The following is a 22,391-nucleotide window of genomic DNA, read 5'->3' as shown; positions in this document are numbered from 1 at the left end:
ATAATCCTAGCACTTTGGGAGGCCAAGGCCAGAGGATTGCTTGAGCCCAGGAGTTCAAGAGCAGCCTGGGCAATACAGTGAGACTGTCTCTACAAGAAATAAAAATAAAAAATAAAAAAATAGCCAGGTATGGTGGCACATGCCTGTGATCCTAGCTACTTGAGGAGCTGAAATGGGAAGATCACTTGAGCCCGGGAGGTTGAGGCTGCAGTGAGCCATGATCATACCATTGCACCCCAGTCTGGGCAATAGAGCGAGACCCTCTCTCAAAACAAACCAACAAACAAACAAACAAACAAAAGCAATGTAGGTATTTTTTGTTACTGGATAGTTTATGTAACTGTTCTTTCAGATTCTGTCTATCCTTTAAGCACATAACAATGATCTTTGCATTTTCATCTTACTCTCAAACATTTTACTGAGGTTATGTTATTATAATCGTTAACAAATTTATCTCTGGGTATAAAAATTTCCTCATTATTAATAAGGAAATAAAACAAAGTAATGGTGATGATACAATCTTTTCTTAGATTGCAAATATTCTCATAAGTTATTACAAAAAATATTCCCTATTTATTGGGCAAACAGTGCCCCCTTTTGACCACTGGATCCTATAAAAGAAATCCTAAGACAATAGACTCTTCATCTCTGCTAAAAATTGAATTATATAGAGAGTTATATAGATGTATATTATTAGATCTAATTATATATAACATTTATGTTATATCACTATAATACCTAATTATATATTTTATATATGATATATAATTTCTAAAGAAACTATCCTATATAACTTTAAGGATATATTGTGTGCTTTTTATTATTTATTTTTTAGACTCATGTTGTATTTTGTTAAGTGATTAGGTCCACTAGAGTGTTTAATGGCAGTTTTGTAAGATCCACATTTTAGTTTTATGAATCTTCTTTATCCTGTCTGATTCAGGTTGAATACGAAGGCTTAAAGCATGAGATTAAGCGATTTGAGGAGGAGACGGTACTGCTGAACAGCCAGCTGGAAGATGCCATCCGATTGAAAGAGATTGCTGAGCACCAACTGGAAGAAGCCCTCGAGACTTTAAAAAATGAAAGAGAGCAAAAGAACAACCTGCGGAAGGAGCTCTCCCAGTATATCAGCCTCAATGATAACCATATCAGCATCTCAGTAGATGGACTCAAATTTGCCGAGGATGGGAGTGAACCAAACAATGATGACAAAATGAACGGTCATATCCATGGGCCTCTTGTGAAACTGAATGGAGACTATCGGACTCCCACCTTAAGGAAAGGAGAGTCTCTGAACCCTGTCTCTGATTTATTCAGTGAGCTGAACATTTCAGAAATACAGAAGTTGAAGCAGCAGCTTATGCAGGTAAGAACTTTGTTTAGGGCCACTAGAGTGAATTTCTTGTAGATTGCATGTAGCATGTTGTGTGACTTCTGATTCTCGCATTTCACTTCCAGATTTCTTTTCTTTTCTTTTTTCTTTTCTTTTCTTCTCTTTTCTTTTCTGTTCTTTTCGAGAAAAGTCTTGCTCCATCGCCCAGGCTGGAGTACAGTGGTGCAATTTCGGCTCACTGCAACCTCCGCCTCCCAGGTTCAAGTGATTCTCCTGCCTCAGCCTCCCGAGTAGCTGGGACTACAGGTGCCCGCCACCATGCCCGGCTAATTTTTTTGTATTTTTAGTAGAGACGGGGTTTCACCGTATTAGCCAGGATGGTCTTGATCTCCTGACTTCGTGATCCGCCCGCCTTGGCCTCCAAAGTGCTGGGATTACAGGCGTGAGCCACCACGCCCAGCCCCAGCTTTCTTTTCTAAATATTGCTTCTTCAACTAGAAACTTCGAAAGTGCAATATTTTAGAAAGACATGACAGAAGGAGCGTTAAAGAGAAATGCAGTCTCTCATTTGCATCACTTCAAGAAATGAACTTCTGAGAGCCACAAATTGAGTTCCAATGAAGTCTGAGAAAAGACAGAAAAAAGTTCCTTGGGCCGGGCACGGTGGCTTACACCTGTAATCCCAGCACTTTGAGAGGCTGAGGCGGGCGGATCACCTGAAGTCAGGAGTTCATGACCAACCTGGCCAACATGGTGAAACCCCATCTCTACTAAAAATACAAAAAATTAGCTGGACGTTGTGGTGGGTGCCTGTAATCCCACCTACTCAGGAGGCTGAGTCAGGAGAATCACTTGAACCCAGGAGGCGGAGATTGCAGTGAGCCGAGATCGCCATTGCACTCCAGCCTGGGCAACAAGAGTGAAACGTCATCTCAAAAAAAAGAAAAAAGAAAAGACAGAGCCTTAATGCATTTCTGATTAACAAAAGAATTCAAAAGCTTTATATACAAGTAAAATGATGGAAACCATGCAGTTTTTCATCACAAGCAACTGTGTATATAACTTCCAGATTTATGGTTACATTTCACAGGAATACTTGAAGCCTTAAAAGACGTAAAGGACTTCCTCTGTACAAATTATCCAGGATACCGTATGATTAAAAATACAGAACAGGTATAATCTAAGACCAAACGATTCTTATTGCAACATGAGTTAAACCTTAAATTTTTAGCATCTTCAAAACAAATGTCTTGTGAAGAGTCCCAGCCTTGAACCTTACTTCCTTGTGAAATCGCTTTCCAGTTTAGAGTCTTGCCTTCCTGCCACACGTAATGGAAATGTTGTTTAAGGAACAGCAGCATTACCATCACCTGGGGGCTTATTTATACAAATTGTGGAGCTCCGTGTAGATCTACTGAACTAGAAACTGAACTAGAAATCTGGTATAACAAGCTTGTTAAGTGATTAAATTTGAGGCTTAATCTTCAATCTCAATCTTATCTCTCCAAGGTTCTTCATGTATAGCTGATAATTAGAGGCTGTTAAGCCTCTGGCAGTCATCTGCCTCCATGGAAATGATGACTGGAAAAGTGAAATTAGCAGAAATAAGTAAGAGAACAGAGAGTCAATGATGTTGATTTGTTAACAGGTTTATTTTCTATGTCTTTTTGCTCAGTTTACACTAATATGACTAGATTGATTGAAACAGAAAACATATTTCCTTGTGAAAAAGTTTTACATGACAGATGTATTCATAAGAATTTGTGCCCCCCGATTGAATACCATTAAATAGAAGTTATATGAGTTTTGTTTAACTCTCATATTGGTGGCTTTGAGATAAAAAGTTAGTGGGTTCAGGCTTTTTGTTTATTCCTTTTGTTTTGGTGGCAGTGCAGAAGATAATAGGAAAAGAGGCTTCTATGCATAAAACAGCCCAACAATTTTCAACCAGGTCATCTATTGGCTGAAAGCTCAGAGCTGTGGTCAGATTTAATTCTAAATGTGATCTAAATTGGGTAATACAAAAGTCTAAAAAAGATGAAAAGTTCAATTAAAAGAATGGTGGAAAACAAGTAAGTTCTCAGCAGGAGACTGGCTCTCCTGAGTTCTCAATAGACTGTCGTTTTCGTTTGGATTAGGCGGTTCCTCATTGCCAGAGAATGTTTTCTTCCTTGAGAAGGTTTAGCGTCTCTGATCCCAACTCATGAGATGCTGGTTACATTTCCTCAGTTGAAGTGATGACCAGAAACTCCCCATGTATTTCAAATGCTCTGAGAGTCAGCCACTAGTTGACAGTCATTCTTAGAGGACAGCACTTTACTTTCCCATGGAATGGGATACATAATACCTTCCTCGTTAGAGTGTCATGAAGGTTTATGAGTTATATGCAGAGTGCTGAGAACAGGGACTAGTGCACAGTAAATGCTCAGTAATTATGAACTGTTATCATTATTTCAACTCCATTGGTCCTTTAATTTATTAGGCACTCACTTTATAATAATTTAGATAATTATTATTAACTATTATTTTTGGGCTATTAGCTCAAGGCCAATCATCCCAAAAGGGACTGATGTGGGTACTGGTAGGAATATAGAAAAATAACAGTTAAGTCTCATGGTGCAAGAAGGTCTGAAAAAAGATATTCATTTAGCAAAATGTTAGGGTGAGAAAAACTTTGCTGGATAAACCCTCCATCAGTCTATTAGAAAGCTGTGTCCCTTCAAATCTTTCTTCAACCCTTAACTGATGTTGACAGTTTGCAAAGATGTAGAGGGGCGCAGGTAGGTCCTTATATCCCAAAGTTTGCTCCAGATTTAGTTGTGAAAACCAGGTTCAACACAGGAAGGGCTTTGCAGCTTCCAATCTCATACTAACAACACTAACTGTAAATTTTTTTTTAGGTAGAATATCCATTTATCTTCTTGTAATCAGCATTTTTAAAAAGCATGTCAGCTTTTCCTAAGAATATATTTTATTCAAACAAGTATATTCATGAGAAGTATACCTTCTCATGAATTATTTTTTTGCAATACAGTTTTTTCCTTAGCCACACATCTTTTTGGGTTAAATTTATGTAAATAAACACATTTAAATAAACACATTACAAAAACATTACAGGATACATTGCCTAGAATTTATTGTAATTGGCTTTGATGTTAATAAGGATTAAAAATAATATGGCAAGTCTGATCAATGAGAGTACTGTGCACCTGAAGCATATATGTGTCAGTACCATTGTTCTGGAAATTATGAAGAGGAACCAATCAAATGTACTTTAAGTATAGCTATCTGGAATGCTTGGGGCCAGGTGTGTTTTAAAAATTCAAGTTTCAGATTGTAGAAAGGTAATATGCAGCATATACCACATAGATTGTGATATCTCCACTGGGATCAGATGCAGCATCCGATGATCAAATAATATTAACATTTCTGCAGTGAAACATGAGTATTCACACTAAGAATAAGATGAGGACCATTAAAGGCCTTACACCAGTCAGGTGCAGTTTGGCTGCCCTGGGAGTTTAGGACTGTCTGAATACTGCCAAGTGAGTTTTATCATAATCAAGTGAATTATGATAAAACTTGATTTCGAGCTTTTTGGATTTTGCAGTTGCAGGCGTTGTAGGAATAGCACTGTCCTGTTGGGTGGCTGTCAGTTTTGCGCACCTCAGCTTATAGTGTCAACATACTTGGAACGTGACAGTTTGTATTTTCATTTTTTTTATTATTATTATACTTTAAGTTCTAGGGTACATGTGCACAATGTGCAGGTTTGTTACATATGTATACATGTGCCATGTTGGTGTGCTGCACCCATTAACTCGTCATTTACATTAGGTATATCTCCTAATGCTATCCCTGACAGTTTGTATTTTCATAGTTCCTTTATCTCTTAGGATTTCTCCTGGCCTGGATCCAAAACACTGCATGGGAGAGGCGGCCTTGTGCCTCTAATCCAACAGCTGTGCTTAGCTAACAGCTCATGACAGTGTAGAGGGGCACAGGCAAGGCTGTAACGCCCTGAACCAGGTGATATGCAGCAGTTCAGGTTTTCTTCCTTTTGATCAAGTACCCCTTTGACGGAGTAAGTTCAAGAGATCTATAGTACAACATAGTGACTGTAGTTAATAACAATGTATTGTATTGAAAATAAAAGAGTAGATTTTAAGTGTTCTCAGTGTTGTAGAACCCCTAAATGTAGGTCCACATGTTGGATGGGCAGTAAGCCAAATACTGACACATCAGTGCTTAGCAGCAGAGAAAGGTGTATTCATTTTTCCAAAAATGACATTGTGGGAGAGGCAATCGGTCAAATCCTACCTGCCTTTGAACGTAACTGGGGGTTTTTGTGAGTAAGGCAGCTGTGCAGGAGATGAAATCCCCCAATGATCAAAGTTGTTTGTGTCCCTCAGCTCAATCAGACTTCTGGATGCCATCAAGGAGGTCTGCATGACCTAAGGATCATTGTTCTTTGAAAGGAAAACAAGTTCATTAATCTTACTGGCTGCCAGGGTTAGGATGCAAAGTTAATCAATTATTAGTGACTACCATCTACCGAATGACTACGTGCAAGCAGTCATGCATGGAGGAAGAAAAGGACAAAGAGAAAGGAAAATAAGTAAAAAACAAACGTTTAATGATTTTGATAATATAGGCTCAGTTACATCACCACAAACATGATAAGTATGTCAGGTCATGCATGTCATAATTAGCTCAATTTCCACTTTGCCTACGTATTTCAAAACATCATGTTGTACATGATAAATATGTACAATTTTTGTCAGTTAAAATAAATACATTAATTTGTCTTTAAAGAACTCCTTTGAAAACAGTATACCTAGTCCATACCCTTTCGGCCTTTTCTTCTCCTACAAGGCTCAATGTATGCCCATGATTTATGTTTTCCCATCCATAGGTATTTATTTAACCTGGTTCCAGGAAAAAAAAATGCCTCTGTCGACGAAGCAAGTCAAACTCTGTAAAATATTTTAAGAGATTTATTCTGAGCCAAGTATGAGTGACCATGGCCTGTGACATAGCCCTCAGGAGGTCCTGAGAACATATGCCCAAGGTGGTCGGGGTACAGCTTAGTTTTATATATTTTAGGGAGGCATGAGACATCAATTAAATACATTTAAGAAATACATTGGGCCGGGTGCGGTGGCTCACGCCTGTAATCCCACCACTTTGGGAGGCCAAGGTGGGTGGATCATGAAGTCAAGAGATTGAGACCATCCTGGCCAACATGGTGAAACCCCATCTCTACTAAAAAAAATACAAAAATTAGCTGGGCATGGTGATGCATGCCTGTAGTCCCAGCTATTTGGAGGCTGAGGCAGGAGAATCACTTGAACCCAGGAGGCGGAGGTTGCAGTGAGCCGAGATCGCGCCACTGCACTCCAGCCTGCGACAGATCAAGACTCTGTCTCAAAAAAAAGAAAAAAGAAAGAAATACATTGGTTTGGTTCAGAAAGGTGGGACAGCTCACAGCGGGGGCTTCCAGGCTATAGGTAAATTTAAACATTTTCTGGTTGACAATTGGTTGAGTTTGTCTGAAGGCGTGGGATCAATGGAAAGAAAATGTTCAGGTTAAGATAAAGGATTGTGGAGACCAAGTTTTATTGTGCAGAGGAAGCTCTCAGATAGCTGACTTCAGGGAGAGCAGGTTGTAAAATGTTTCTTATTGCACTTAGAAGGGTGCCTGGCTCTTAGCTGATTATCTCCTGGATCTGGAAAGGAAGGAAGGAAAACAAAGGGGGGAAAGGGGATTCTCTACAGAATGTGGATTTTTCCCACAAGAGACTTTGCAGGGCAATTTCAAGGTATGGCAAGGAAATATATTTTGGTTTTCTTTCTTTGCCAGTATCAGATTGGAAAGTAACTCTTGATATACAGGGTTAAATAAAACCCATCCGATGAGAATTTATGGTTTGTAGGGCATGAACTCCGCAGACCCCTTAGATAGGAATTTGGGCAAGATAAAAAAAAATCAGAGCTTAGTCCTCACCTCTGCCTTAATTATCAGGAATGTTGAGTGAATTGTTTTGCTTCTCTGAGGCTCATTCAAAAGGGGAAGGTAATAAATTAGCCCCACCATTTGTCTCTGCCATGCCTTTGTTGGAACTATGGAAAAAACAAAACAAAACAAAAATCAGGTCTCCTTCTTGAAGCCATCATACTGCCATCTGCTGGGAAATGGTAATAACAAGTATAAACATTTATAGCTACTACAATTTAAATAGCACCTCCTGGAGTTGTTTGCATACGACCTGCAGACTTCTGCATTGAAGCCCTGGTGATAATGCCATGCCTCCTCTGTAGAATTGTGAGGACCAAATGGGATGGTAAATATGAAACTATGTATAAGTCATAACATTTTATAAGTTATTATTGTCCTGGAAACTGCCATCAGGTTTCGAGATGCCAAGAAGGTCCCCACTATCCCTGTGTATAAACGGTCAATACATAAATTATAAAAAGTATGGGAAAGGCAAGTGGTGGTAAGCCTGTACCTAAATTAGGGAGAGCTTTTTCTCAGAATAAATTAGAGTGAATATTTTACTGAACTGTATGCCTTCCTAGGTTATGGAATAAAATACAGGAATATTTTAAACTTAGCTAATCATGCTAAGTTTCACATAATACAGAAACATATACACAAAAAATACAGTAAGAAAACATTTTGATTAACCTCAGAGTCTCTATAAACGTGACAATAGTCCTTGATAGTGAATAGCTCAATGAGTGTCATCCTTTATTCATGAGAGAAGTTTTTCAGAGTATTATCGGATAAATTATTTTGGTTTTTTGGTGCCCTCAAGACCTCATTATTTCAAATAGGTTGTAATTGACATTTTCCAGTGGCAGTCAAATACCTTAATTAGTTTTATTAGAATGAAAATAAGTAGATCCTGTCTGGAAATACTAACTAAATTACCTAATCAATTTAAAGGTGTCCTGTATGCTTGTGCTGAAATTTCTGTCTTTGATAAATAGCCTCTAACTTTACATCTGCATAGAGTCAAACTAAGCAGGGGAAAACTCTTTGGATTTTTTTTTTTCAGTATTATGCTGGGTATATAATTTCACATGTAGTATGAGAAAACAGTAATGTTTCTGTAAAACTAAAATTAATATATTTTGTTGCATCCTCATGGATGTGGAAGAAATAGATTCATATTATGTTTTGATCTACTCTATTAAAGGCAATTTTAGTTTTTTCTATAATGATTGATGTTAAGTGGTGATGGTAATTTGTTATATGTCCCATAAGAGTTCAAAGCAATTTTTATATATTTGCTTAATTGGTTGCTGCTTATAACAACTGTATGGGGTAGAGAGTATTATTATCTTCATATTATAGATAGGGAAACTGAGGCATGACTGTGTTATGTCATTAGTTCAAGGTCAAAAATCTAGTAAGTGGAGTTGCTACACAGAGACAGTCGAACAAGTGAAATATTATCTCTGCTTAAAGACTCACAGAATATTTATAGGATGACATTAATGAAGACAAGATTGGTTAGTTCTTGGGTTCTGAAACTTAAAGTGACAAGTATAATTATTTCCTAGTACAAAGCTGACAAATGGCTAAACTATTACAGATTTTATAGTTAGAGATTACAAACTAGCTGGGCGCAGTGGCTCATACCTGTAATCCCAGCACTTCGGAAGGCTGAGGCAGGAGGATAGCTTGAGGCCAGGAGTTTGAGACCAGCCTGGGCCACATGGCAAAACCCCATCTCTACCAAAAATACCAAAAAAAAATTAGCTGGGCACGGTGGTGCGTGCCTATAGTCCCAGCTACTAGGGACGCTGAGGTGGGAGGATTGCTTGAGTCTGGGAGGAGGTCAAGGCTGCAGTGAGCCGTGACCATGCCACTGCACTCCAGCCTAGGTGAAAGAGCGTGACCCTATCAATAAATAAATAAAATAAAAATAAAAGGAATCATACAATGTGTGGTCTTTTGTGACTGGCTTCTTTCACTTAGCATAACATTTTAAAGGTTCGTCCATGCTGTAATATATCAGCACTTCATTTTCATTTCTTTCTGTTGTCAAATAATACTCCATGGTATGCAGATACCACATTTCATGTAACCATCAGTTGATGGACACTTTAGTTGTTTGTTTTTTTAAGCTATTATCAATAAAGCTGCTATGAACATTTGTATACAAGTTTTCGTGTGCACATATGTTTTAATTCCCGGGGGAGTTAATACTAGAGGTGGAAATGCTGGGTCATATGGTAATTCCATGTTTTACCTTCTGAGGAACTGCTAGTTTTGAAAACAAATCAAGTGTACCATTTTTTATCCCCACCAGCAGTGTATGAGTGTTCTGATTTCTCCGCATTCTCACTAACACTTGTTATTATGTGCCTTTTCAATCATAGCCATCCTGGTGGATGTGAAGTGGTATTTCATTATCATCTTGACTTGTATTTCCTTGATGGCTATGATGTTGAGCATCTTTTCATGTGCTTATTTGCTCTTTTATATCTTCTGTGGAAAAATGTGTATTCAGATTATTTTTTGACTGGGTTGTCTTTTTATTTCTGAGTTGAAAGTGTTCTTTACTGATTTGGATACAAATCCCTTATCATAAAAGTGATTTATGGTTTGCAAATATTTTCTCCCATTCTGTGGGTTGTCTTTTCACTTTCTTGATGGTGTCCTTTGATGTACAAAGGAGTTTTTTTTTTTTTTTAAAGAGATGGGTCTCACTATGTTGCCCAGGCTGGAGTGCAGTGGCTATTCATAGGCACAATCATAGCACACTGCAGCCTCAAACTCCTGGACTCTCCTGGCCTCAAGCAATCCTCCCACCTTAGCCTTCTGAGTAGCTGGGACTACAGGCACATGCCACTATGCCCAGCTAAAAAAACTTTTTAATCTTGATGTGTCTAGTTTATTTTTTTCTTTTGTTGTTTGTGCTTTTGGTGTCATACAAAACTGTTGTCTAATCTAAGGTCATGAACATTCATGGCTAGGTTTTCCTCTAAGAGTTTTATAGTTTATCTCTTACATTTAGGTCTTTGATCCATTTTGACTTAATTTTTGAATATGATATGAGGAAGAGATCAACATTACTATTTTACACGTGGGCATCCAGTTGTCCCAGCACCATTTGTTGAAAAGACTATTCTATTCTTTCTTTCCCCTATTGAATTATCTTTGTACCCTTGTCCAAAATCAATTGGTCATAGATGTATATATGGGCTTATTTCTAGACTTTCAATTCTATTCCATTAATTTATATGTCTGTTTTTATGCCAATACTATAGTATCTTGATTATAGCTTTTTTGTAGCAATTTTTGAAATAGGAAAGTTTGCTAGTTCTTTTTCAAGAAGTTTCTTCAGGACTGTTTTGGCTATTCTAGGTCCTTTGCATTTCCATATAAATTTTATGACCATCTTGTCAATTTCTGCAAAGAATCCAGCTGAAATTCTGTTGGAGTTTGCATTGAATATGTAAATCAATTTGGGTAGTATTGCCATCTTAACATTCAGTTTTTTGACCCGGAAACAGGGGCTGTTTATCCCTTTATTTAGGTCTTCTTTCATTTCTTTCAACAATGCTTTATAATTTTCAGAGTACAGATGGTCCTTGACTTGTGATGGTTCGTCTAGACTTTTTTATTTAACAGTGGTGTTAAAGCAATACCATTTAGTAGAAACCATACTTTGAGTACCTATACAACTGTTCTGTTTTTCATTTTCAGTACAGTAGTCAATAAATTACATGAGATAGTAAACATTTTATTATAAAATAGGCTTTGAGGGGGGCTGGGCGTGGTGGCTCATGCCTGTAATCCTAGCACTTTGGGAGGCTGAGATGGGTGGATCATCTGAGGTCGGGAGTTCGAGACCAGCCTGACCAACAAGGTGAAACCCCGTCTCTACTAAAAATACAAAAATTAGCAGAGTGTGGTGGTGTGCGCCTGTAATCCCAGCTACTTGGGAGGCTGAGGCAGGAGAATTGCTTGAACCCAGGAGCCAGAGGTTGCAGTGATCTGAGATTGTGCCACTGCACTCCAGCCTGGGCAACAGAGTGAGAACCTGTCTCAAAAAAAAAAAAAAAAAGGCTTTGAGTTAGATGATTTTTGCCCAACTGTAGGCTAACGTAAGTGTTCTGGACACTTTTAAGGTAGGCTAGACTAAGCTAGAATGTTTGGTAGGTTATGTGTATTAAATGCATTTTGGACATGATATTTTCTTTTTTTTTTTTCTTTTTTGTTTGAGATGGAGTCTCACTCTGTTGCTCAGGCTGGAGTACAGTGGCACGATCTTGGCTCCCTGCAACCTCCACCTCCTGGGTTCAAGCGATTCTTGTGCCTCAGCCTCCTGAGTAGCTGGGAATACAGGCACGTGCCACCACGCCCAGCTAATTTTTTTTTATTTTTTATTTTTTAGTAGAGACGGAGTTTCACCATGTCGGCCTGGCTGGTCTCAAACTCCTGACCTCAGGCAATCCACCCGCCTCAGCCTCCCAAAGTGCTGGAATTACAGGCATGAGCCAATGCGCCTGGCCATACTTAGGATATTTTCAATTTACAATGGTTTTATTGAGATGTAACCCCATCACAAGTTGAGGAGCATCTGTATACATTTTGCACTTCTTTTTTTTTTTTTTTTTAATTTTATTATTATACTTTAAGTTTTAGGGTACATATGCACAACGTGCAGGTTTGTTACATATGTATACATGTGCCATGTTGGTGTGCTGCACCCATTAACTTGTCATTTAGCATTAGGTATATCTCCTAATGCTATCCCTCCCCACTCCCCCGACCCCACAACAGTCCCCGGTGTGTGATGTTCCCCTTACTGTGTCCATGTGTTCTCATTGTTCAGTTCCCACCTATGAGTGAGAACATGCTGTGTTTGGTTTTTTTGTCCTTGCAGTAGTTTGCTGAGAATGATGGTTTCCAGTTTCATCCATGTTCCTACAAAGGACATGAACTCATCATTTTTTATGGCTGCATAGTATTCCATGGTGTATATGTGCCACATTTTCTTAATCCAGTCTATCATTGTTGGACATTTGGATTGGTTCCAAGTCTTTGCTGTTGTGAATAGTGCCACAATAAACATACGTGTGCATGTGTCTTTATAGCAGCATGATTTATAATCCTTTGGGTATATACCCAGTAATGGGATGGCTGGGTCAAATGGTATTTCTAGTTCTAGATCCCTGAGGAATCGTCACACTGACTTCGACAATGGTCGAACTAGTTTACAGTCCCACCAACAGTGTAAAAGTGTTCCTATTTCTCCACATCCTCTCCAGCACCTGTTGTTTCCTGATTTTTTAATGATCGCCATTCTAACTGGTGTGAGATGGTATCTCATTGCAGTTTTGATTTGCATTTCTCTGACGGCCAGTGATGGTGAGCATTTTTTCATGTGTTTTTTGGCTGCATAAATGTCTTCTTTTGAGAAGTGTCTGTTCATATCCTTCGCCCACTTTTTGATGGGGTTGTTTTTTTCTTGTAAATTTGTTTGAGTTCATTGTAGATTCTGGATATTAGATCCAGATTTGTCAGATGAGTAGGTTGCAAAAATTTTCTCTCATTCTGTAGGTTTCCTGTTCACTCTGATGGTAGTTTCTTTTGCTGTGCAGAAGCTCTTTAGTTTAATTAGATCCCATTTGTCAATTTTGGCTTTTGTTGCCATTGCTTTTGGTGTTTTAGACATGAAGTCCTTGCCCGTGCCTATGTCCTGAATGGTATTGCCTAGGTTTTCTTCTAGGGTTTTTATGGTTTTAGGTCTAACATTTAAGTCTTTAATCCATCTTGAATTAATTTTTGTATAAGGTGTAAGGAAGGGATCCAGTTTCAGCTTTCTACTTATGGCTAGCCAGTTTTCCCAGCACCATTTATTAAATAGGGAATCCTTTCCCCATTGCTTGTTTTTCTCAGGTTTGTCAAAGATCAGATAGTTGTAGATATGCAGCATTATTTCTGAGGGCTCTGTTCTGTTCCATTGGTCTATATCTCTGTTTTGGTACCAGTACCATGCTGTTTTGGTTACTGTAGCCTTGTAGTATAGTTTGAAGTCAGGTAGCCTGATGCCTCCAGCTTTGTTCTTTTGGCTTAGGATTGACTTGGCGATGCAGGCTCTTTTTTGGTTCCATATGAACTTTAAAGTAGTTTTTTCCAATTCTGTGAAGAAAGTCATTGGTAGCTTGATGGGGATGGCATTGAATCTATAAATTACCTTGGGCAGTATGGCCATTTTAACGATATTGATTCTTCCTACCCATGAGCATGGAATGTTCTTCCATTTGTTTGTATCCTCTTTTATTTCCTTGAGCAGTGGTTTGTAGTTCTCCTTGAAGAGGTCCATCACATCCCTTGTAAGTTGGATTCCTAGGTATTTTATTCTCTTTGAAGCAATTGTGAATGGGAGTTCACTCATGCTTTGGCTCTCTGTTTGTCTGTTATTGGTGTATAAGAATGGTTGCATTTTGCACTTCTTTTGTTAAATTTATTCCTGCCGGGTGCGGTGGCTCACACCTGTAATCCCAGCACTTTGGGAGGCCTAGGCAGGTGGATCACCTGAGGTCGGGAGTTTGAGACCAGCCTGACCAACATGGAGAAACCCCATCTCTGCTAAAAATACAAAATTAACCAGGCGTAGTGGCGCATGCCTGTAATCCCAGCTACTTGGGAGGCTAAGGCAGGAGAATCGCTTGATCCTGGGAGGCGGAGGTTGCAGTGAGCTGAGATCGTGCCATCGCACTCCAGCCTGGGCAACAAGAGTGAAACTCCATCTCAAAAAAAAAAAATTTTATTCTGAAGTATATTATTTTTTGATAGTGCTATAAAAGCAATTGTTTTATTAATTTTATTTTTCATTTTTCACTGCTAGTATATAGAAATACAACTGATGTTCGTATATTGATTTTGTATCCTGCCACCTTGCTATACTTGCTTATTAGTCCTAATAGTTGTTTCTTAGTGAATTCCTTAAGAATTTATATTAATATATACAAGAGCACGTCATCTGCAAATAAAGATCATTTTACTTTTTTCTTTCCAATCTCAATACCTTTTATTTGATTTTCTCACCTAAGTTCCCTGGCTAGAACTCCAGTACAATGATGAATAAAAATGGCAAGAGCAGCCATCCTTGTTTTGCTCTGGGTGTTTCATAGATGCCCTTTATCCGGGTGAGGGAGTTTTCTTCTATGACTAGATTGTTGACTTTTTTTAATTATCACAAATGGATATTAAATTTTGTCAAATGCTTTTTCTTCATATATTGAGATGATCATGTGGTTTTTGTCATGTATTCTATTAGTATGGTATATTATATTTATTGACTCTTGAATGTTAAATCAACATTGTGTTTCTATGATTGCATTTGGTTATGTTGCTGGATTCAGTTTGCTAGTATTTTGTTGAGGATTTTGTGTCTATATTCATAAGAGGTCTTGGTCTTTAGTTTTCTTTTCTTATAATATGTTTCTCTGGGAGGGAGAGGTCGTTTGTTTTTTAGTTTAGTTTTTTTTTCTTTTTTGAAACAGTCTTGGTCTGTTGCCCAGGCTGGAGTGCAGTGACGTGATCTTGGATCACTGCAACCTCTGCTTCCCAGGTTCAAGCAATTCTCCTGCCTCAGCCTTCCAAGTAGCTAGGATTACAGGTGCCCATTACCACATCAGGCTAATTTTTGTATTTTTAGTAGAGATGGGGTTTCACCATGTTCAGGCTGGTCTCAAACTCCTGACCTCAAGTGATCCTCCCGCCTTGGTCTCCCAAAGTGCTGTTTCTCTAGTTTTGGTATCAGAGTAATACTGGTCTCATAAGAGTTGGGAAGGGCCCCTCTCCCTCCATCTTTTTTAGTTTTTGTCCAGTTGACTGACTTTTGTGTATTAGTGTGCATGAGAGAATTTTCTTTTCACCACACACTGTAAAGTAGACACTTTTAACAACTGATGAATTCCCTCATATAGAGTTTCTTTGTTCTATCTTGATCTTTTTTCACAGAATTATCTTTTGTTGGGGCACAGATATGCATTATCAGAGTTGTTTCTCTTCAAGCAGAGAAGAACAAATTATTTAGGAGTTCCGTTTGTGCATATCGATGCTATGTATACTGTTAGAAGAATCACATGATCATTTACGTGTCAAACTGAGAGTCAAAAGACTTGGCTGGGCAGGGTGGCTCTCACCTGTAATCCCAGCACTTGGGAAAGCCAAGTTGGCAGGATTGCATGAGGCCAGGAACTCAAGATCAGTCTGGGCTGCATAGAGAGACCCCATCTCTATTTATAAAAAGGTTTTGAGGCTGGGCACGGTGGCTCACACCTGTAATCCCAACACTTTGGGAGGCTGAGACGGGCAGATCACATGAGGTCAGGAGTTCAAGACCAGCCTGGCCAACATGGTGAAACCCCATCTCTACTAAAAATACAAAAATTAGCCAGGTGTGTTGGCACGTGCCTGTAATCCCAGCTACTCGGGAGGCTGAGGCAGGAGAATTGCTTGAACCGGGAGGCAGAGGTTGCAGTGATCCAAGATCACGCCACTGCACTCCAGTCTGGGCGACAGAGTGAGACTCCGTCTCAAAATAAGTAAATAAATAAAAAATAAAAGGTAAACACTCAGTGAAATAAAAAAAAATTCTATGGGATATAGGAACAACAATGACAATAGTAAACATATGTTGTATACTTACACTAGACTAAACAGTTCACAAATACTGAAGTCAGGTTTTCTGGCAAAACAACCAGTTCTGCTGTGAAAAAATAAAATCTCCAGTTCCAGACAGAAACTGAAGATTGTAGGAAGAGAAATAAGACAACTATTCTCAGTCACTACAGAAGATTATAATAAACTCCTCAACTCTCTGTTGGATAAATTCTTTACAAATGGAAATTAAAATAGTAACACTTCAAATGTATAGTAATTTTAAGCTTTAAAGTGCTTTGCATTTTATTCATTCAGAGCACTAAATCTAAAACAATTTAGGCCAGGTACAGTGGCTCACGCCTGTAATCCCAGCACTTTGGGAGGCCAAGGTGGGCAGATCACCTGAGGTCAGGAGTTTGAGATGAGCCTGGTCAACATGGTGAAGCCCCGTCTCTGTGAAAAATACAAAAGTTAGCCGGGCGTGGTGGCACGTCCCTGTAAGCCCAACTACTCAGGAGGCTGAGGCAGGAGAATCGCTTGAACCCCGGAGGCAGAGGTTGCAGTGATCCAAGATCACACCACTGCACTCCAGCCTGGGTGACAGAGTGAGACTCTGTCTCAAAATAAATAAAAAATTAAAGGTAAACACTCAGTGAAGTAAAAAATAATTTCTATGGGATATAGGAACAACAATAATCATAGTAAACATATGTTGTATACTTACACTAAACAGTTTACAAATACTGAAGTCAGGTTTTCTGGCAAAACAACCAGCTCTTCTGTGAAAAAATAAAATCTCCAGTTCCAGACAGAAAATGAAGATTGTAGGAAGAGAAATAAGACAACTATTCTCAGTCACTACAGAAGATTATAATAAACCCCTCAACTCTCTCGGATAAATTCTTTACAAATGGAAATTAAAATAGTAACACTTCAAATGTATAGTAATTTTAAGCTTTAAAGTGCTCTGCATTTTATTCATTCAGAGCACTAAATATAAAACAATTTAGGCCAGGCCCGGTGGCTCACGCCTATAATCCCAGCACTTTTGGAGGCCAAGGCGGGTGGATCACCTGAGGTCAAGATTTCGAGACCAGCCTGACCAACATGGTGAAACTCTGTCTCTTCTAAAAATACAAAAATTAGCCAGGCGCAGTGGCAGACGCCTGTAATCCCAGCTACTTGGGAGACTGAGGCAGGAGAATCACTTGAACCTAGGAGGCGGAGGTTGCAGTGAGCCGAGATCACACCATTGCACTCCAGCCTGGGCGACAGAGTGAGACTCCATCTCAAAAAAATAAAATAAATAAATAAATAAATAAAACAGTTTAAGCATCTGCTCTTTGAAATCCAAATACCATTTAAGGTACTCTAAGCCTTAATAGCTGAGTGAAAATACAATGTTGGAGTTTTACAAAATTACCTGTATTTTAGTAATTTTTTTGTCAGGCCAAACTTAATTATCTGGGAGAAATATATATAGATAGATAGATATGATATATTTATATGTGTATAATATATATTTACATATGTGTGTAATATATATGTAATTTGGATACAATTTCCTATTCAATTGATTTCAGCAGAAACGTATTAAATATAGAAAGTAGTACTGTATAGCAGCAGTCCCCAACTTTTTTTGGACCAGTGATCTGTTTCATGGAAGACAATTTTTCCACAGATAGGGTGTGGGTGGTCGGGGGCCATTAGATCTCATAAGGAGCTTGCAACCTAGATCCCTCGCATGCGCAGTTCACAATAGGGTTCGCACTCCTATGGCGATCTAATGCTGCCACTCATCTGACAGGAGGCAGAGCTCAGGCGGTAATGTTTGCTCGCCTGCCACTCACCTCCTGCTGTGTGGCCTGGTTCCTAATAGGCCACAAACTGGTACTGGTCAGAGGCCTGGGAGTTGGGGACTCCTGTTGTGTAGGGAGGAAACACACATGCAAGAGACAGTGTTCTATTTGATGTTTTCTGGAGATGCTATTGTGAAGACACTGTAGACTTACCTTTTTAGGCTTAGAAAATGTTTATATTAAATCTCAACTGTCAGAGTCCAGATTGAAGGCTGTTCTAAAGGCATGACCTTATTCATCATAACACTTTTGCTGCTAAAACAAGCTTCAGACACATTCAGTACATTTTGTTTTGATCCAATATTTATTTGATCCAGAGGCTTTTTCTTTTGAAGGGCGTTTTGGAAACAGCCTTATCTGTAATCATGTGTACTAATTGAATAACGTTTACACTTTCCAGTGCAAATTTGCTTAATTTTCAAAGGAAAAAAGGAAAACAAAAACACTTCTGACATAATCAGTTTTCACTGAGATTGTATAGAATAGAGATTTTCCATCTCCTTTATGAAAAATTCAAATGACATGGCTATTCATGAAATACCATATTACATAATTACCAGGTTTTTCACTGAAAACTATTGCCCAAATAGTCTGGGTAAGCAAATTCATCATCACCTCTGGAGATACAGTCTGTTATAACTAATGAAATCCAGCTAAGATTTGTATTCAAATATTTCCTGACTCTAAAATGAAAGAGTTGCTTTTATAAAATTTTCAAAATTGTGAGAACAGATGTGTTTGCCATGTAAAAACATTTTGGTTGTGGGAGGTGGACCACAGCTAACCAATTGTTCACAATAGCTAACATTGTAGAACCTTCAGTATTAAATTCACTAACTCACTTCATCATCAAAATTCCCTATGAGGCGTTTCTGTGCTCCTTGCATAGGTTACCAAACTGAAGCTTTCTCAGAGTCACATAGCTAAGTAAATGTTGGTCCCGAGATTTGACTCCAGTGTTCTCTGATGCCACAGGCCCAGTTCTTTACCTGCAGTACTATCATTTGGGAATAATTTGGTTTCTGCAGCCATAATATATAATTTGTGGGTTGCTTTCCTTTCATAGGTATGGACAAACACTATGTCATAAAATCAGAGCTACAACTTAAAAGCCTCTAAATAACACCTTGAGATAACAAAACTGTATCTTAGGTTCTAATATATGTGATCATACTATACAGGCAGTCCTTGGTTTGCATAGTAGTCTGGGACAGTAAAAAATGGTCGTGCAAACTGAAACCATGCAAAACAAACTTAATAATTAATGGGGAAATTTACAATTGTTTTGTGATCTTTAAATATTTTTGTGAAACATTAAAAAGTCTCTTACTGTTGGTTATAAATATATATAGAAATGAAAATATAGTAAAACTACTTAGTACTTCATAATTTAAAACATTAGGAACATTGAGAGTTAACCTTTATTTCTTTGTAAACAGCTTATCAAGAGTATTTTGATCTTGCCTTCCCATAAAGCTTAGGGCCGGGCGCGGTGGCTCACGCCTGTAATCCCAGCACTTTGGGAGGCCGAGGTGGGCAGATCACGAGGTCAGGAGTTCGAGACCAGCCGCCAGGCTGAAACCCCATATCTACTAAAAACCCCATGGTGAAACCCCATTTCTACTAAAAATACAAAAATTAGCCAGGCGTGGTGGCGTGAGCCTGTAGTCCCAGCTGCTTAGGAGGCTGAGGCAGGAGAATCGCTTGAACCCGGGAGGCGGAGGTTGCAGTGAGCATAAATCGCACCACTGCACTTCAGCCTGGTGACAGAGCTAGACTCCATCTCAAAAAAAAAAAAAAAAAAAAAACTTAGGACACTGAGCAAGAATCTTTTCTATGCTTTGGCAAATTGTCATCCTCATTTCTAAGTTTGGATCACCTTCCAACATTTTATCCTCTGCACTTTAAACATCTGGAAATATCTTTGTGAGTACCTTTAATGTGCCAGCATCACTTCCTCTTCGACATTTTCATCCTTTTTGCAACTACTGTACTGTACTTTTCTTTTTCTTTTTCTTTTTTTTTTGAGATGAAGATGGAGTCTCACTCTGTCGCCCAGGCTGGAGTGCAGTGGCACAATCTCGGCTCGTTGCAACCTCCATCCCCCGGGTTCAGGCAATTCTCCTGCCTCAGCCTCCCCAGTAGCTGGGATTACAGGTGCGTGCCACCTTGCCCGGCTAATTTTTAAAAATATTTTTAGTAGAGACGGGGTTTCACCGTCTTGGCCAGGCTGGTCTTGAACTCCTGACCTCGTGATCCACCCACCTCGGCCTCCCAAAGTGCTGGGATTACAGGCATGAGCCACCACACCCGGCCATACTGTACTTTTTCATTTAATAGATTGAAAAATTTGCCTCCACTAAATTTCTTTGGGTGCACATCTAAAGTCCCTCAAACAGCATTAGTGTCAACATTTCCATATTCAGTTATTTCTTCTATAACTCCATTTAGGTAGTTTTGGGGATTTTTTTAGAGGCAGAGTTTCACTGTTGCCTCAGCTCCTGGGCCCAAGCAATGCTTCTGCCTCAGCCCCTGGAGTAGCTAGGACTACAGGCACACCCCACTGCACCTGGCTCCATTTATGTTTTTTTTTCAGATTTCATTTCTAACATTGTCATTCTTTGTTGTTGTCCTTTCTTTCTTGTAATTCATTTTTGTAAAACATCACATGGATTTATCACTAGGAGACAAGACAAGGCAACTACATCCTTAGCTGTCTATGAGTGAACTGAATAACAGATACGTAGTAACCAATCACTGGCCGACTTTGAATGAAGTGGTGTCATTGGCCGTTGGTCATGATGTTATGTAGTGATTTTATAGACTGAAGTGCTGGCAGCAAAGATTGTGCATTATGCATTGCTCACAATCAATATATTTGGTCATTGAAATTTGGACCATGGTTTGGGGAGTAGCTGGTGTTTTAACTAAAGCATAGTAACTGAAACTTACCCATATTAGAACCTCGCCAAGAGAGGACTACCATGAAAGTTAAATGAGGGGCATTAGGTTCCACAAAGGATCATAAAAATACTACTCTACTCTATTATACATTTACATATACACATGTGTATCCTAAAGTAATAAGCTAGTTTTAAAATATTAACCATACTTAATGATTAATATTTATTATATCTAATTATAATAATTTTACTTGCCACCTAGGGATTTAGAAGAGTTCAGAGGGATTTAATGTATGATCCAGGAAGTTTGAAAGTTTGAATTGGGCCAGGCGTGGTGGCTCACGCCTATAATCTTTGGGAGTGTAATCTTTGGGAGGCCGAGGTGGGCGGATCACGAGGTCAGGAGATCGAGACTATCCTGGCTAACACGGTGAAACCCCAGCTCTACTAAAAATACAAAAAAATTAGCTGGGCGTGGTCGTGGGCGCCTGTAGTCCCAGCTACTGGGGAGGCTGAGGTGGGAGAATGGCGTGAACCTGGGAGGCAGAGCTTGCAGTGAGCCGAGATCGCGCCACTGCACTCCAGCCTGGGAGACACAGTGAGACTCCATCTCAAAAAAAAAAAAAAAAAAGAAAGTTTGAATAGATACTTTCCTTTAGATATGAAAACATTCAGCATCAATTCATTGCTCTTAAAGCAGATCTCATGATGGTTTATTTTTTAAAAAGAAGAAGAAAGAAAAGAAAACACAAGTGCAGAAGGATATGAACACCATGATACTTCTTATAGAACAATAATGTAAACAATATTATTTGGTTATTGAGAAACATTTACATTATAAATGTAAAAACTCATAATTCATAATATTTACCCATATGGAAGGAGAGAAAATGGTTTAAAATTTTTCCACATTGCAATTTCTTATATACCTATGTTTAATGAGACAGTATTTTATATGGACACCTGAGTGTTTTTCATCACACGGTAATACTTACGTATCACATTATTCAAATTAATTACTAATATTTAAAATTCCTATTTTGGACTGAAGGAATTGAATTGACTTATAAGTTGTTCTTTTAGCCCTAAAATTCTGTATGTATTCTTTGACTTTTATATTAGAAACCATCAAAGCTGGGCGTGGTGGCTCCTGCCTATAATCCTAGTACTTTGGGAGGCGGAGGCAGGGGGCTGACATGCGCCTAGGCATTCAACACCAGCCTGGACAACATAGCAAGACTCTGTCTCTACACACACACAAAATTAGCCAGGTGTGGTGGTGCATACCTGTAGTCCCAGCTACTCAGGACACTGAGGTGGAAGGATCACTTGAGCCTGAGAGGCAGAGCCTGCAGTAAGCCCTGATTGTGCCACTGCACTCCAGTGTGAGTGACAGAGCGAGACCCTGTCTTAAAAAAAGATAAAAACTATCAAATGTAGTGCGTGTTTATTTTGGGGACTAAATGCTTATTTTTAAGGGGATGGTTAAAGTACTCAGCATTATTTAGGGAGTTAAAGCCTTAGGTTTTAAACCTGATTTGGGGTTGAGCTCTGGGAAGGAAAAGATGATTGATTCATAGGCACCCTGATACAGTCACTTATGATCTGAAAAGCAGATGTACTCTAAGGCACTCAAAATAAAAATAACACCAGTC

The 22,391-nt window shown here is 38.9% G+C and overlaps 1 protein-coding gene across 11 annotated transcripts in view; it reads left to right on the top strand.

The window, feature by feature from the left end:
* BICD1 (BICD cargo adaptor 1) overlaps positions 1 to 22,391 on the top strand; it is a 280,206-nt gene that overhangs the window by 201,491 nt on the left and 56,324 nt on the right. For all 11 annotated transcript variants that reach the window (XM_008966301.6, XM_008966297.6, XM_055095755.2 and 8 more), the window contains exon 4: positions 944 to 1,369. In XM_008966301.6, coding sequence (XP_008964549.1) covers positions 944 to 1,369 — 426 coding nt within the window. The remainder of the gene's footprint in view (positions 1 to 943; positions 1,370 to 22,391) is intronic.

The sequence above is a fragment of the Pan paniscus genome, chromosome 10 (assembly GCF_029289425.2).
Source record: "Pan paniscus chromosome 10, NHGRI_mPanPan1-v2.0_pri, whole genome shotgun sequence".
NCBI lineage: Eukaryota > Metazoa > Chordata > Mammalia > Primates > Hominidae > Pan > Pan paniscus.
The sequence above is the reverse complement of the archived record's forward strand: the minus strand, read 5'-3'. Positions and strand labels throughout refer to the sequence as shown.